Source organism: Centrocercus urophasianus, unplaced genomic scaffold, assembly GCF_019232065.1.
Source record: "Centrocercus urophasianus isolate 14NV4802_14NV808 unplaced genomic scaffold, USGS_Curo_1.0 seq_34, whole genome shotgun sequence".
NCBI lineage: Eukaryota > Metazoa > Chordata > Aves > Galliformes > Phasianidae > Centrocercus > Centrocercus urophasianus.
The window spans coordinates 6602022-6619222 of NW_024884911.1; the positions used below are offsets into that span (position 1 = coordinate 6602022).

The 17201-nt window shown below is 50.6% G+C and overlaps 1 protein-coding gene across 7 annotated transcripts in view; it reads right to left on the reverse strand.

Moving 5' to 3' along the window:
* Positions 1-17201, reverse strand: part of KCNT1 (potassium sodium-activated channel subfamily T member 1) — a 55476-nt gene that overhangs the window by 24163 nt on the left and 14112 nt on the right. Inside the window, exon 1 of one of the 7 annotated variants that reach the window (XM_042830549.1) lies at positions 3971-4119. The exons of the other annotated variants lie outside the window; for them this stretch is intronic. Coding sequence (XP_042686483.1) covers positions 3971-4119 — 149 coding nt within the window. Of the gene's footprint in view, positions 1-3970; positions 4120-17201 lie in introns of those variants that run through there. 7 annotated transcript variants of the gene reach the window in all.

The window sequence follows — 17201 nt, forward strand, 5'->3', positions numbered from 1 at the left end:
CCTGCAGCAGCACAGCCTGCAGCACCGCAGCTCTGCACTGCATGAAGGAAATGTGCAAAAACATTGCTCTTGGCTCACTGACCCCCATCCCGGTGAGTTCAGTGTTCAGCTGCAGGTAGAACGTGCACCCAGGACTTGCTATGGAGACCAACACTGAGAAACCCAAACACGACAGCCCCAGCAACATCAGGGCTCAGAGCAGACCGTGGGTCTGAGCATCAGGCTGTAAGCACACATCCAACAGGATGAGCTTGTTAATGCCTGGTGGCCCCTTGGGGGAACAGCCGTTGATTAGTCAGAAATTACATTTTCAAACACATTTGGGTGGTTTTGGTGTTCTCTGAAGTGCTCTCCATTCAACAAGCCCGGGGCCCACCAGCGTGCTGCCATTTCTCACCCACTGCCATGCAGCTTTCAGCCCTCAGTGTGCCATGGATGGAGCAAAGTCCCATGTATTGGTGCCAGAACCACCTCCAGCCGCTAGACAAGGAGGGATGGGACCATGGAGTCTGAGGACAGAGAAATGAGGGAACAAAGTGATTGTTGCCTTCAGCCACTGAGTGCAAGGCAAGAGGGAACCCACTCCTCCCAAAAGGACAGAGGGAGCAGTCATGAGATGCAGCAAGGGGAAGCCTGACTGAATATGAAGAAGAAATATTCACCCTAAGTGATGAAGCACTACAATAAGCATGTGGAGAGGCTGGAAAAGCTCCATCCTGGGAGATTCCTGAAGCTTAGCAGGACCAGTCCCAGTCAATCCAACCCGACATCACCAACTGTCTGAGGAAGAGGCTCCTCCGGGTGTCCCTTAAACCAGCCCACAACTCCAATGTTCTCCATCAAACCATCTCAGCACCACGAGGTTTCATGTGGCAGCACTCCCAGACCTGCAGCCCTAATTCCTGTTCCTGCAATTCCCAAAGCAGTGGGAGAGCAGCTCACCCTGAGTCAGACCACAGCTCCACAGCACGCGGCTGCTTCCCACTGCTCAGGGCTGGCCGTGCCCCTCCAGTTTGTAGGGAGCGATGCTGGGCTCTGGGAGGACAGGCAGTGCTGCCAGCCTTGCTCCCTCCCTCTTTCCCCTCCCCCCCTCAAAGTTTTTGAACAGGTCTTCAAACACAGATCCATTACAGGACGTTTGCCATCCCTTAAGAATATCAGCTTGTCTCTGGACGCAGAGCAGCCAGAAGTTCCCCTGCTTCCTAGCAAAGCTGCATAAACAGGACACAATTATCTTGTAAAAATGTTGTTTTTTTAAATAAGAACACAACAGAATGTCCGCACGTCCGGTGCTGCAGAGAGATCAACAGCCCCCAAAGTGAGATCCGAGCACAGATATTTTCGTGACCACACTGCCAGCAGCTTTCTCCCAAACACAGCCCTCAGCCTGCATCGCTGCAGTGCTCCACGGAGAGCTCAGCTCAAAAATCGACTTTTCTGTGATTTGTTCCACCTCAACACCTTCTCCTCCCAAAGCCTTCCCCCAGCACCGTCTCTCCCTCTTGTAGGAGTGAAGCTCCCCATCTCGTGCTCCCTTCAGAGTAGGATGCAGTGCAGCTGCGAGCATCACACAGCCTCCTGCTGTGCAGAGCTGCAAGGCTGCTCGGTCACTTCCAAACCACAGCAGAGCTGCTCTCCTGCTGAAACCAAGAGCCACTAAAAAGCCCTGAGATGCTGCAGTTGACTAACAGACAGAGTAAAAGGCAAATAAAGTAGGTGGGAATAAACTTCACTGGCTTCAGCCGCCTGGAGAACTGATTTGCATCACTGGGAACATCCTGTAACACAGCATCTGCTCCCAGCATCACCTCGCATCTCACCCCAAAGTCCCAGTAACAACCATCGCTGCTAACATGCTAATGCTGCTTGTCTGGCTCGGGAGGAGACAGCATCTCTGACACACCATCCATAATTTCAAAGCAATCTTCCTTCGTCTCTTGCATAGGCAATGAAGTACAAGCACACCAACCGTTGTTATCGCCAACTCCATCACCGAGGGGAGCACAGCACTTGCAGGATTCAGGCTCTGCAGGCGGCTTGTGGGGCTCTGTGAGCAGTGCAGAGTGCTGCCAGGAACTTCACCTCCCGCCAGCAGCGTCCAAGCCACCAGCTTCTTACAGCAAGACTGCAGCAAAACCCATGAAATTCCAATGAAGCCCAGGGAACTGGGTTCAACCGTGTATTATCTGCAGTCCGGAGGCACCCGCTGTGCTTCGTGCTCTCAGCCTTCTGGCCCAGGTCCACTAACAACTGCAGCTCTGTGGCTTTTGGACATTGCCCCCCCAGCCCTGGATCCATCCCTGCCTTCCAGCACCGCTCCTTGTGCCACACAATCCCTGCCAAGAGGCACAGAGCTCCCGCTCCTGGGCTGAGCCCACCAAGCCCCTCTTGCACGCTCCACTCCAGCAGGTTGGGATGGGTTTGGAAGAGCCCCCTGGCCACAGGTATGAGACTCTGCTCAGAGCCAGCACCTCTGGGCTTGCTGTGGGAACACCAGCAGTGCCTGAGAGATGAAAGGCAGGAAGCAATCTCTACCCAGGACTCTGCTAACAGCACAGTCCCCAGAATGGGTCAATCCTTCTGAAAACAAGTCATAAAACCAGAGCAAACCAATCTGCCCAGGGAGTAGAGGAGATGCAGATTGCTCAGTAAAGCGTGATGACACCTCCTTGGACTAGATGATCTTATAGGTCGTTTCCAACCTTGTGATTCTATGATACCTCACAAGGCTCAGGAATAGAGTTGCAGGGTACCTGCCCAATGCCCATGTGCAGCTCCCCATACGTATGCAGCCTTCCATACCCGTAAGCCCCAGCTCATGAAATCAGAAGGCAATGATTCACAAGATCCAAGAGTCCACCTGCTGGAAGACCAACCATGGTGCCATCATCCATCACATGGAGACCTGAGCTCTGCAGGCACACTGGGACTCTGCCTCCCGGACCTGGAGACCAAAGCACCTCCGCACCCCTCCCTGCCTCCCCAATGAGCACAACACTGCTCAGCTGCACCCGCTGCCTGCACTCCCCTGGCCCACCAGGGAGCTGCATGAAGGTCCCGATGCCAAGGTGGTGAATTCCTGCCAGCCTGGAGTCAGCCAAGTAAAATTCACCACGAGCAGCAGCTTTCCTACTGTGCTAATTTGCACTGGAAACCAGAGCTAGAAACAGCACCAAATCGCATCCTAGGAGATACACAGCACAGTCACAGGTGAGGCAGATTTTGCTGAGAAGAAAGAGAGCATGGATGGGCTGAAATGCTGAAGAGATGACAGAAAGAAAATAAACAGAACCAGAGCTGAACTCCTGACACATGCTTCCTCTTCTTAATGAGGAGGTCTAGCTTCTTCAGAAGCATAGTGCAGTGTGAAACTGTTTCCATCCTCCTGAAAAACAGCACATTTTTCTCCTGTGCATCAGCTGTGTGCTTGCGGAAAGAGGATGCAGCATTTCCTAGGGCAGCCTTCTTTTTTTTTTTTGCTGTTTTAAATAAATCATCCCTCAGAAGGGGGATCAAGCATCAGTGCAAACATGGTGCTTATGTACAGTGCTTTCTGTGGTGCTAGTGGTGTAGATTAGCTTTGGTGCCGTACCGCACAGAGAAGGTGCAGCACAAGTTAGCAGCATCATGTAGCAGCCCTACAGTCTCAGGGCTGCCATTCAGAGATGCTTTTGGCAAACCAAATAATAATAATAATAATAATAAAATTTAAAATTAAAAAATTAAAAAGAAAAAACAAAACCAAGGAATACTTACAAAAAATTCAAAGGATATGGTTTTCTTCTGCTCCAGCTATCTGTTTCATAATGGAACTTCAGAGCTGGCATGGCTTTTCCACACACAGCTGTCAGAAGGATTTCACCCGCCACCCCTCCAGCCCCTGGTGGCGTGAATCCTCTCCCTCTGATTGAAAAGACAAAGCGTGCCCCTCTGCTTCCCAAGCCCACGCACCACTGCAGCCCCGCAGTACCTCTGTCCGACATCGCTCCCCAGGGAGCCCATCCTCCGCGCTGGCAGCAAGGGGCTCACCCCACGGGCATCTTCTGCCGTTGCTGGTGGGACCGTCTTCACATGTGAGTTGCTCTCGGAAGGGGAATTCTTCAGCTTGGCTCTCGCCATCCTGCGAGCCTGGGCTGCCTCTGTGACTTCCTCCTCTTTCTCCCCTGAACTCTCCCGTACATAGCAATCCTCACTGCATTCAGTTTAGAGCTGCCGGCACATACCATCTCCTTTCTTCTCCTTTCTCCCCACTCGCGGCTGCTCAGTGGAACAATCCTGCCCTGCACATTTATTTTGGTAGTGAGGGGAGTCAAGGCAAACTCTCTGGCCTTGCTGCTGCAACGGATTTGGTGCAAAATGACTAAGAAAACCTTCGCTGTGCAGAAATCTCCAAAACGGCTTTGTTCAATAAATAATGTAATTGTCTTGGCTGCCTCCTTTAAAAAACAAATGCTTGCATTATGCTTATCACCACAGGCAGGGCAAGGGATGAGGGATTATTTTTTCCCCATCCCTGTTTTTCTGTAGCGACATGAGGGGGAGGAAGCTATTTCATCTTATCGCTCTGTGTAAAGAGCAGCGTGCAGACTGAATGCCAGGGAACAGACTCAGCACTCTTGGCTCACGGACACAAAGCAGCAGAACAAGGCCTCCTCCCGAATGCAAACGCTGCAAAAAAGCAGAGGGGAACTCATCGCTGCCTCACTCTGAGCTGCCACCACCACCTGGTGCTCTATCCCTGCCCACCTGGCTGTGCCAAAACAGCCCGTCCTCACACCACCCAGCCTTGTCACTTCAGGTGAGCACAAAACTGCTCACCACTCAACACTCTTGGCATCGATTTGTCAAGGTGTCAAACAGAGCAGGGAATTCATCATGGCCAAAGAAGCCCCGAGCAGGTGATAATTCCATGTGTCCCCCAGTGCGCAGGTGGGACCGAAAGATGGGGCCATACACCCTACCATCTTTCTGGGGATGCTGTCAGCCCCTGGCTGCTCTGTTCGTGCCCGACGGCAGCACCCAACAAGGATCATCGCTGCGGGATGCGGTGGTGCCAGAGCATGTGGAGACGCAGGAACGGCGGCTCAGCACCACGGACAGAGGCGGCCGCCATTACCTCACGGCCCTATGGACCCCAAAACCACCCCAAAAACACCCCAAAACCACCCCCAAACCACTCCACCAACTGCATCTCAAAGCCACCCCACCGCACCCCAACACCGCCTGATGGAACACCTCAAAACCACCCTACAGAATGCCCTCAAACCACCCCACAGCTGATCTAGGAAAAGAAACCAAGTCTCTGTTCCCTGTTAACAAAATCCATGTTTCCCTACTCAGAGTATAATTTCTTAATGGGATTTCACCATAAGACATACTTTACTGCAGCCCATGAAATGTTAGATGGATAAAAACCCGCAGCCCATTTACGAGTGTGCCAGCTTTCTGAGCACATTTAATTTCCCCTTTTGCCTCAAAATGATTCATCAGATCAATACATTCGTTTCCTAACAGAGCCATTCCTCTCTGCTCCATGGTTTGCTTCAGCCTTGTCTCCAGTTATTGCTCTGGATCTGCACACCCTGGGGCATCGTTCCCACGCCCAGCTGTAATCGCTGCCACCAGCCCCATGGACCAGCCCCATGCCTGAGGAGCCCTGATGGACAAGAATCACTGGAGCTGGGGTAGTCAGCTCTCTCCCTTGGGAAACGATTCAGAAATTCTAACTAAATGTTATATTGCTAATTCCAGAAGAATGTTAACTTCAGGGGAGATGTTTGATGCACAAAGTGGCTTACGCGTAAATCATGATCTCAGCAGTAATGCCATCAAGCAGCAGCACTGAGCAAAAGAAGTATTAGGGAAACACTTGGGGAGTGTTACTAGAAAATGGAGACTCCCCCACTGTACTTTTGTTGTACAGCACATGACAAAAACAATGCATAAAATAACCCATCAAGAAACTCAGTTCCCACCTGCGGGAGCCTCTATGTGAAGGCACCTCTTCCAGGAGCACTCGAGCACAAACAAAGGCAAAAAGACAGAAAAGAGGGGACCGAACCAAGGCAGGTCACAAGAAACCAGTGCAGGGCTGCTGCTTTCACCAAAGCATTTCCCTTCCAAGGGAGAAAAGAGGTCACCTGAAGCTGAAGCCAAAATCCAGGCTGTCGCAAGGAGAAAAAGCGAAATGAAGCTCTCAGATGCTGGTTGTTGGCAGAGCAGATTGCTGGCAGTAAGAGGGCAAGGGGCTGGTTGCACTGGGTGGGCAAAGCAGCTCTGCTGCAACTCATAGCAAAAGGCTGTTACTCAGCAAAATGCATTTCAGACTAATTGCAGATCTCCAGTGCCGATGATGTCAGTTTATGGCTGTCATATGCTTACCCAGAACTCAACCAATGCAAAAGCCAAAATGCATCACTCCACACATAATGAGTGTGTCCAGAAGGCTCGCTCTTGCTGGGAAGTTGCCTGTTCCTAGAAAGAGCAATGGCTGCAAAGTGTAACCTGAAGCGCTGTGCTGACAGTCTGTGCTTCACTCACAGTGCAAGAAGGCAAATGAGAGCAGCAAACCCTCGTGCATGCAGTGCATCCTCCTTGGGGATGCAGAGAATGAAGGCCAACAGAACACAGCATCCACGACTTCAGAGTCCAAATAAAAATTGCTCTGGCCCAGAAATATTTGTCTGCTAAATGAGTGCCAAACATCTGGCTGTGAGCTAGGAAATCGACGCTTAATTTCAGTTTGAGAACCCATTACAAACTGCTGATCTCTCATTTCAGTGCCTGCATTATGCAGAGACCATTGTACGGGAGGGGAGAGAAATGGCTCAGGGTTGCTCAGCAGCCATTGCTGTCATAACAATCTTTCTGAAAATATCATTTAGAACAAAGCAGATTTCTCATTAGTCTTAACTGGATCCACAGTACCTGCATCATGGAATACTTTCCTTTCATCTAGCTGGCTTTCAATCCTGACTGCCAAAACTCCTTTTACGTGCTGATCCAACCCATTAATGATAAAGCACGCTATAACCCACTGTAAGAAGTTGATGAATCAAAAAGGTTTTTTTTTTTTTCAAATTCTTCCAGCAAATCAACCTACAATGCTGAGATCAGACCCAGAAGCAGCTGCACACAGAGCTTTCTGTAAGAAACGCTGACTGAACACTTCTCAAAGCCTTGCATGTCGTGAGCAGCATCAACTGTGTGCAGGTACTTTTTGCAGCCATATGAGGTAAGAAAAGGAGAGCACGTTTTGCCCAAAGTCTCCATGCTCAGGGCTGCACCAACATCTCTCCAGAGACAACCATGGGGCTGAGAGATCTGCCTGGCTCTCACTGTACCTCCAGCAGTTCCCAAGGGCTGTAGAGCCACCTGCCCCTGCCATCCCTCCACGTCCCAAGCCAACTGACAGCGATGCTCCATGCCATCCTTCCACTGCCACAAACTCCTCAGCAGACACAGCAACAACGGCATTTCAAGGACCCTACAAATTTAACAGCATGGCATCATCCCTTAGGAAAACTTCAGAGCACTACCAATACAGGGACAGACACCACCAATTTCACGTGGCCAAGCCATTGTCTGAAGAGTTTCTCAAGAAGCAAACATGGATCAGACCTGCTCATTTGTCCCCAGGGGATGCCCCGCATTCCCACAGCCTGCAAACAGCTTTCCAAATCCTGTGATATCCCAAGGTTGCCAGAGTTAGTGCCAACCAGCTGGGGGCTGCACGGAGCAGCGCCGCTTTGCTCTGCCACCAGCCCTTCTCTTCAATAGCCTGCTGCAAACATCAGCCTTTTCCAGGAGGTTCTGAGATTTTGTTTTATTCTGTTCACCAAATTTTTCTAATGTCCCAAAGGAAATTAAAACTGCAGAAGACTGAGCTTTTTCTTCCTCTCTAGGACAGTTTCTCCTTTGACATTTGGTTTGGTTAAAGCAACAAATTTGTCAAAAAGAAAAAAATGGCAAAAAAAAAAAAGGCAAGTGTTGATGCTTCCTTTTCTCTCCCTATGTAGGATGCATCCCTTCCATCCTGCAGGGTGCCGGTGCTCCTCCTCCTGCAGGCAGGGAGCCCAGCACCTTCCCGAGAGCCCCCAGCAGCTCCCCAGCACCACACCAGCCCAAAGGCAGATCCTCCTGTGCAGATTTCCAACTATCCAGCAGTAGGTGGAGTTGCACTTACTGGTAAGGATGAAGCCAAAGAGCTTCAGCTCTTATAGGAGGAAATGCAACATCAATACATCGATTACTTCAGAACTGCAGAGACATTGGAATGTACAAGAGATTCTCAGGAATCCTCTCTGGACATCAAGGATGTCCACGCTTACTAATAATTAGGCTTAGAAAATAGAGCTCGTATTGATCAATTGAAGAACCTCTCTCCATCTCACTGCCATCTTTGAGGTGAGGGAGCCCTCCCAGCACACAGGGATGGAGAGCTTTCTGGATGAGGAATGCTCAGTGAGCACCAGGACTCAGAGACAAACTACTACACCTCCCTGCAGGGCTGGGAGGAGGCAGGAGCTGGTTGCAGCACACAGGCAGCATTCAGCACAGTGAGCTCTGCACCCCATGCTCCCACTGTCCCTCTGCTGCAGTCCCCTCAACACAGAACAGCAGAGTGCCGAGGCACTGCGGGGTTCCCCAGGACTTTGGCTCATTTGAGGTGAATCCATGACCTGGCATCCCCATGAACAGACCAGCAGCACCAGGCTGTGCACAGCAGGGCAGCGACAGCACAAAGCACTTCTGCAGCTCTTCCCCCACATTCGCAGTGCACTGAGGAATTATAGCTCTGCATTTGTATTGCTGTCACACCAAGAGGTCCCAGCCCAAACAAACCCCATTTTCCTGGGTTTGAAGAAATCATAGAGCAGGAAGCCAAGCCCCTGCGAAGCTGTGCTCTGAACAGAAGAGAGCCCAGCAGGCCAGAGATGAGAGAAGAAAACCCAACCTACAGTGCCCTTCTATGGCTTCACTCAGATCATGGACTCCTGGAGCCCAAGAAACCAGCACTTATCCCAGTGCCTCTGCTTCCTGCATAGTGCAGCAGCGGGCCGTGAGTGCCAAGGCTGAGAGTGAGCAGAAAGACAAGCAACAGTGGGATCAGGGCAAAAGCAGTGCCTGCTCACCAACACCCAGCACACCATCAGTGAGTGCACTGCCTTGCATTCACCTCTTCTGCTTTCTGGCCTCTCCATGCACTGCTTGTCAGGTTTGATTTCTGTGCACAACGGGACCTTGAGGCGCTCCCTGAGAAGTGGCTGGATGGACCTATACCACTACACACTCTCTTTTCTATCTGAGATGCTTTCCTGACCTTTGTATTCTTAAAAGCAATGCCATTCATACAAAAAGTAGATTAATTCCACTCGTTATAATTATTCTCACAAATAAAATCCAGCTATTCCCTCCTCCCAGAGAGTATGGGGGATAATGGTCCTTACCCTTCTCAGCAAAGCATTTAAGCACCAGGGCTGAGACGCTCTGTACAAAGTGCTAAGTGTTGTTATTAAGCTGTCATTAAAAGCATTTCAGGAAAAGTTCACAAACCGCAGGGATTTCTGTCATCACAGCAGCTGCCAGGATGGCAGCACAGCTCAGAGGCTACAGCCAAAAGCAGCAACCAAGTGGGTTCAAGAACCCACACTGGAGCACAACATTCACTGCAGGAATGCTCCATGGCCATATCTTTTGAGAAGGAAGTCACCCCCAGCCCGACCCATGGGGCCAGATTCTGCTTCACTGGGCTCAGGGTGCAGAGAAACCCAATGGTTGTCAGCCTGGAGCAGAGCACCAGGGGTTACACATCTTTGTGCAGCCACCAAAACCATCGGACACCTGCTCCCATCCCAGGCAGTGGGCACCCAAAGGCACCCAGAGGGTTTGTATGGCATGGGTAGAGCTGCTGCCTGCAATTCATTCCCCTTTTGGTCCTTTGGCAACTGCAGAGTCCCCAGAGGAGCTTCACATAGCCACTACCTGGCAGCGCAGCGTCTGCTGAGCATGAGAGAGTGCTGTAATAAACTGGAGCACTGCGGCTTTAGGGAGGAAGGAGCATTCAGAAAACATGGAGGAGAGCATTTATAGCAGCAGCAAGAGAGCTGGAAATAGAAGGGAGCCTTTGAAGAGCCGGGCTGCTGGAGACAAATGGAAAAATTATGTAAAGTAAGAAAATGCAGCGAGCATTCAGGCAGGCTGCAAAAGCAGCGAGGGAGACAATGAGTCTGGTGGCAAAAGAGCCCCCGATTTCCCTTCCCCACATCCCTGCATTAACATTTCCAGCACTGCCAATCCCAGGGTGTTCACACGTAGAACACGGCACCTCCAGCACTGCGCGGCTGCGCAGCTCCATGACGGGCTGAGGGATGGCCCCTGCTCTTTGTCCCCTTCCCCATCCCTCAGCCCTGTCCCCCCTGGGGGCCACGGTGCCCGCAGAGCCGCATTTATGTAACGTGGGGCCGTGAGCACTGAATCCCAGAACTGTCATCACAGCCTTTGCAAACCCATTTTTACCTCCCTAAGTGTGGCTCGTCAGCGCCGAGCATGAAAGCTGCAGAACCAGCAGAGGCTGTCGGCTGAAGAAATAGAGCAGACACGGAGGGATGCTGAATAAATGTCTCTGCAGAGCTGCCGGCTCCGGGCTCCTCTCTCCACGGTGTGCTTTACATGCCCAGGAGTGGAGCAATGACACCCCGGAGCCCAACAGCGACTTGTGGTCTCTTCTCACATTTTCCTAGCAGAGCTGATGCCAGGTTAAAACCTCCAGAGGAAAAAGGGCACGTATTGGTGTACCTGTCAGTGCTGCTCAAGTCAGCGAGGAAATTAAAAGCCCCGGGGTAAAATCTAAATATATACCTGCTAGCAAAGCATGAAAACTCTGCAGAGAGCACGAAGCCAGCTGGGCCACTTCCCAGGTGAGCACGTAGCAGGGTGGCTACCAGCCCTGGCATTTAATGGGAGCAGTGATAAAGCCTCAGTGCACCACAGGGATGCACAGAAAGCTCTGGGAGCACAGGCACAGCTCCTGCCATTAGCCACACTTGGTGGCCTCCCGTTGTAATGAACTCTGTGCTGCGTGCATTCAATGCCCCACACACATCCCACAGCACCACAGCTGCCCCCGTGGCCACATCCCACATAGAGGACATCTCTAACACCAGCTATGAGCTGCTCCTGCGTGACCTTTATTTCCCAGCCACTTTGTAATTAAGCCATTAAAATTCTAATTAAATTATCTTTTAAATTGCAAAACAGTGTTTGCTGACTAAATGGCCTTAAGTTTCTGCTAAAAAATGTGGAGAATTTTGGCAACTGGAAATCTTTGAAGTTTTTTAGACGGATCATCAAAGGAGAAACTCAGGCCCTGGGACTCCATCAGCTGTGTCTCATGGTAATAAGGGCCCCCTCTGCCCCCGGGCTCTCTGGATTGTTCTATGTACCATTTCCCAGACATTTCCCTCTTCCCACCATTCATTTTATGATACATTATATAAGAAAGGGAAAATGGCAACTCCCCGTACATACAGACAGATTCCCAGCATGCTGCAGAAATGAGCCATGAACTCCATGGAGTTCTGCGCCTCACCAGCCTGCGTGGGAAGGACAGGAACAAGGGTTGCACCACACCACTGATCTCCAAGTGCATTTCTTATTTTATCTGCACCGAGGACATCCTGCTGCCAGTCAATAGTGCACACCATGCTCTGCCACAATGTGCTCTGACCACAGGGGCTCCCTGTTTGCACACACAGCCAAAAGCAGGAATCGGCACCAAGGCATTCAGAGGAGAAGACAGGTTCCTTGTGAGCTGTTGGCAGCGAGAAGCATCAGCACAAATTGCACAGAGCTCCCTACACACAGAAGTAATGAGATGGAGGGGGGGTCTTTGCAGCATTGGGTATCTCTGTGTTTGGTGTACTCTGAAAAAGAAGAGTAAATATTTACAAATTGCACTAGCTAGAAGCTGTTCTCCTTCTCAGTGTTAGCACAATGGCTGCTGGCAATAAGCCTCTCCACCAGCACTGGGCAGACCCTGTGAGAACAGCCCAAGCCAAGTGGAAGTGCAGAGCTGTAAAAGCACTTTGGAGACAGGCAAAGAGGAACAGCTGCCGGGTGCAGATCTGCAGGGGGCTCCTGCACCTCGTGGTTCTCTGTGCCCCATCCCTCACCACATCATGCTCCCAGTGCCCTGCAGGTTACTGCTTCCCACAGCAGAGCTCTACAGCTCACAGCAGCAGAATGAGGACCAGCCCAGCCCAGAGGACACTGTACATCCTTTCTCCTCAAGGGAATGCCTCCTGGTGCCAATGCACCCAGCTGGAACTGAAGGCACGCATATGGGCAGCAGTGAGTTTGAGACAAGAAGGGATGGGAAAGTTCACCCTTCTCTCCCTGCATGCCAGCTGGTGGGCGAGCACAGCCGTGCACATCCGTGTGAGCACGTCAGGCAGCGTGTGTCCCTGTGCCAGACTGGGAAAACCAATCCAAAGTCACCCGAATTGGGAACTGAAGTGCCAGAGGAGTCCTCTGCCGTCAGCAGCGTGGGTGGAACTGCATCACACTGCAGTGAAGCACACTCGTCTTCACAGCCCAAGCTTAAAGCGGTGACTAAATAGCTTTGCTGAAGGAATGCCTTCCCAGAGACCAGCTGCAAGTTCTCGCTGAGAAATGCGAGCAACTCCCAAAGCCCTTTTCTCTTGCCTTGAACAAACAGTGTGACTGTGCATTATAAACATCGAGCTAAACCAGCGCACCAGCGTGCGTTGCAATCATTTCAATTAAACTCTCTTCTCACAGGCAATGACTAGCCATTTTATGGAACTTGACTCTTTTCAAGCAATGCTCCCATATGGAGCAATCAGCCCAGCTATGATGACATACTTCACACCGACACACGGGTGCTGGGAGAATGAGTTCCTTCAGATCTGCGCAGCTCTCCCTGCTCCCAATTGTAGTCACATCCACAGCTTCTCCAAAGGGAAAAGTTCTAGACAATGCAGAAAGCACTTCAGCTTTGAAAAAGATGCATGTATATTTAGCATCTGCTGTGTCAGATTTTTTTACAGCACATAGCATGAGTGCCGGCTGCTGTCACACAACGCTCTCCACCTGGACCAGAAAGCCGCCCGTCTTTGGCACGCCTGCCTTCCTCGCAAGCATTCCGTGCCCGGTATTTTCCGCTCCCTGATAGGAAGGCGCGTTTCTCAGCGATGCCTCTCCTGCCCACAGCACGGCGGGCTCTCACACCGCCGCGTTCAGAACACCCTGAGCTCCCGACAGCGGATGCAGCGCTGCTCCGCCCGCCGCGCACAAAGCTGTGGGGAGAATCGAGGAGAATCGACGGCGACAGGTCCTGCGGGATCAATGCAATCCCAGCGCCGGCGGGGCCTGGGGAGGTGGGTCCAACGGGAGCCGCGTTTGCGCCGTCCTCCAGAGGGCTCTGCCACAACATCGGGAGAGAGCAGCGGCAGAACCCAGCCATGCGCGCTCTCCGCGCTCCGGCAGCTCGCTGTGCGCTGCCCCGAAATCTTTCGGTCTCTCAGCAAAGCGCGCACCAGGCCCAACTCCCGGCGCGCTGACACACACGGCCGCTGTGAGCAGCAAGAAGGGAACGGAGCGGGGCCAGGGGCTGCTCGATCCGTCCGCAGTGGGAGTCAATTCAACGGGAGCAGCGCAGAAAAACACAAGGGAAAGCGTGTCTACCATCAGGAGATATCTATGCGGCAAAAAACCCTGCCTGCAGAAACTCGCGTTCCCCAAATGCTGGGCTTGGAAAAAAACGCCGAGCAACTGCTCTGCAAGATGGCACAATTCTGAAACTTCCATTCATAAAATATCATTCTTATGTCCCATCTGAGAGTCAGTAAAACCCACAGTCCCAGATCACCCCTCGGAGAAAGGGATCAAAGAAAACCGGGCCGTCCACCTCCTGGAGGAGGCAGGGGCACTGAGCATGCAGTGGTGGCTCCGCTATGAGCACAGGGAGCTCCTGCAGCTCCTCCAGAAGCTGTGGGTGCCCTGGCAGAGAGCACCATCACCATCCTGAGGGAGCCTTTAGAACAGAAAAGAACTCTATAGCATGCCTGAAAAGCACGCAGCTGGTGCAAATCCTTCCTTGATCCACTATCACAGCCTTCCTGCTCAAAGAGGCAATTTTTCTGAGTCTGAGAGATCTGGGAATTGTGCTGTTATTTTTGTTATTATTGTTTGCTCTTTTTTTTTTTTTTTTTTTTAATTTGATCTACTGGTAAAGCACTCAGGTCCACAGTCTACCTGCCAAAGCAGCACTTAATCCCTTTATTTCAACTCCATCACCACCAGCTCCTTCATTACCAATTATTTATTGTCTCAAATAATGCAAGGCAGAATAAAAGATCTGCTACTGCAATAATCCAGCAAAGTCATAGAGCAACCAGAGAAGAAACTTCCAGCCTTGGCAGCTCCTGGGCTGGTGCTGCCCTGTACCTGCATGGCCAAGCCTTCATGTAGGGCAAACATTTGCACAGTGCCTGCATGACCTGTTAACAGAGCTGCCAGCCCAGCTCGTGAACATGAAGCATTTTCTTTGCAAATTAATACCAGTAATCTTGCTACAGAACCAAGCTGGTGCCAACGGAGCAGAGGCAAATGCAGCATGGCAAGGAAATCTGTGCTAGCTGCGGGGTCTCAGCAGGCAATGTGCTCACTTTGCTTTTGATAAGCAGAGCTAAAAATAGTAAACAAATGCTTCAAACCAAATTATTTCTCTCTAAACCCACGTGCTGCGCTGCCTAACCCAAAATGAAGTCTCTGAGATGCTCTGTCTTACACGGGGATTTTCTAGCCAATTTCTCCATAAATCCACGTCTGATCCATTTTACCATGCCCACACAAGGGTCTATGGGAGAGCCACGGGTCGAGCATCACAAACCCAAGGCAGAGCCTGAGCTCCGGGGCTCTGCATGCTGTCACTGAGCAGAGGGTGCAGAGGGAAAGGAGCGAGCACCACCTTCAGAATGGCAATGAGTTGTTTCCCTCGGGAACAGAGATGCAACTGTGATGGGAGTGGTGGGAAAGCACAGCAGAAAAAAATGTAAAGCATTCTCTGTGATTACAGCTCCAGCTGCCAAGCTGTTTATCACACCATCCTTGTGGCAGCTGTGACAGCCCTGGGCTCAGCCTGACCTCCTACCAGCAATGCCAAAGGCAGCCCTCTCCTTCACCTCCGCAGACACAGGGCTTTGCTGTGATGGCAAACAGCATCATTTATTTCCCATATCTGTGGACGTGGCCTCATATTCTTGATGATTCCCTCGTGCGAAACAGATCCAAGATACTTCCAGGTAACTTAACTTAAAACATGACGCTTTCCTATTCAAGCCCATCCTCCCAATGAATTGAACAGAAACCAAAGTGAAAGTAAATAAACCAAGAAAATACACCAGGGAGGGATGGAAATCTGAGCCTGCAGCGTTAACTTGTGCTAAATAACTGAAAATCAATGTTGCTCTTCCTTCCCACCATGGCACTGCTGTACGTACTGCATCACCCCAGGGACGCCTTCCGCCCGCCTGCTCTCTGCGCTCGTGTTTATTGCCAGCAAGAGCCCATTGCTGACAGCAAAAGCAATATCCCTGAAAAGAGTAATGATATTTTGCTTATAAAATAATTGATCTAATTATAAGAGAAGTGTATTTCTTCTCTCACTCTATTACTTTCATAACTCTACTGATTTTCCTGGTCATGTCCAGTCATCCCTGCCTTCAGATGAACACTCCACAGCATGTCAATGAGTATGAGGAAAGTTCAATTTTAAGAAATGCCCAACAGCACATTTATTAAGACACCCTGTAAGTAATCATCACTACAGCCTTTCAGAGCAACTGAAAAAGCAAAATGCAATTAAGAATGCTGTGCATCATTAAAAGAAAACCTACAACAGGAGGAAAACTGTGCACCTTGACCACACTTCCAGCACAAGACAAAAACTGGTTCAGATCTAAGCATGCCATGCCTTGTCCCAAGGGCTTTTTGCTGCCCAAGGTCCTGCCCTGCAGATGACCAGTGACCTGGATGCTATTTCCTGCTGGAATTGGCCCAGAAGCCAACAGCACAGGCAGCATCTCCAATGGTTTGGATGCTGCCTGGGGACTGGACTCAGTCTTGTCCACAGTCTTGATGGGACAGCAAAGCCGAGGTGTGTACTTTGACACAGCTAAAGCAGGCTTTGTCCCCTGCCCACCTCACCCTGCTGCCAGCTTTGCCATTTCCCACATTCCCAAGCAGTGCTGGAAGTTGCTCAGGAGCCAGAGCCGTGCAGTGCAGTGAGCATTGGGCTGGACTGGGAGTGGCATTATGGTCGAGGCTGGCTTGGCTTCCAGGAGCAGATATTTGCTTGGGTAGCATCAGACCCAAACTTCCCCATGATGTGTTGACTCAGAAAAATAGCTTAACGCAATCAACAGATGTTTTGGTTTTGCTCCATCAGGTGGTAAAAGCAGAGAAGCTGCAATTCAACTCAAGTGGTCACGCGGTCACTTATATTTCTGGTCTGGATGTCACCATCTTCCCCAGTGTTATTTATTACTTAATTTGGAGCAAGGCTCGGGTATCACAAGCGAGACAGAGTCGCCCCTTGTGAGACTCTGCACACAGAGCTGGTGGAAAATTGGGTCTTAACACAGACATATTGATGAAGTTGGGCGTTAGACAACAAGCGCCCTCAGCCTTCTTTCCCAAGCCGTGATGAAACTGTTGGGAAATGGGCAGCATTAGCTGGTGGAATTTTCTGGCACAGAGGAGCATCAGAGCCAGATCTCCTAAATCCAGATCCAGACAGAGATGCCACAGCCTGAACTGACACTGCAGTCACTTTTTGACCATTACTTCACCACCGCAGAAACGAACGTTTTTCACTTCTGGGTACTAACAGGGATTTTTCAATTACCATCTGTATCATACAAATAAAAAGAGAGAAATTACTCATTAAATCAAATGGGGAAGAAGGGGAGACTCAGCTGTAGACATACTCTAGGAATCTGAAAGAAAGACAGAGAATGGTGTGCACTGTCATTAACGTAATGATGCATCTGGTGAGGATGTCACTTTGGGTGCACCAGCAATAAACTACAAGGAGAAAATCCTGTAAGTCTGATATGTCAGCACTAATGTTTTCTTGTGCTAAGTATAATCTAACCTGTGATTTACAGCCACTATCT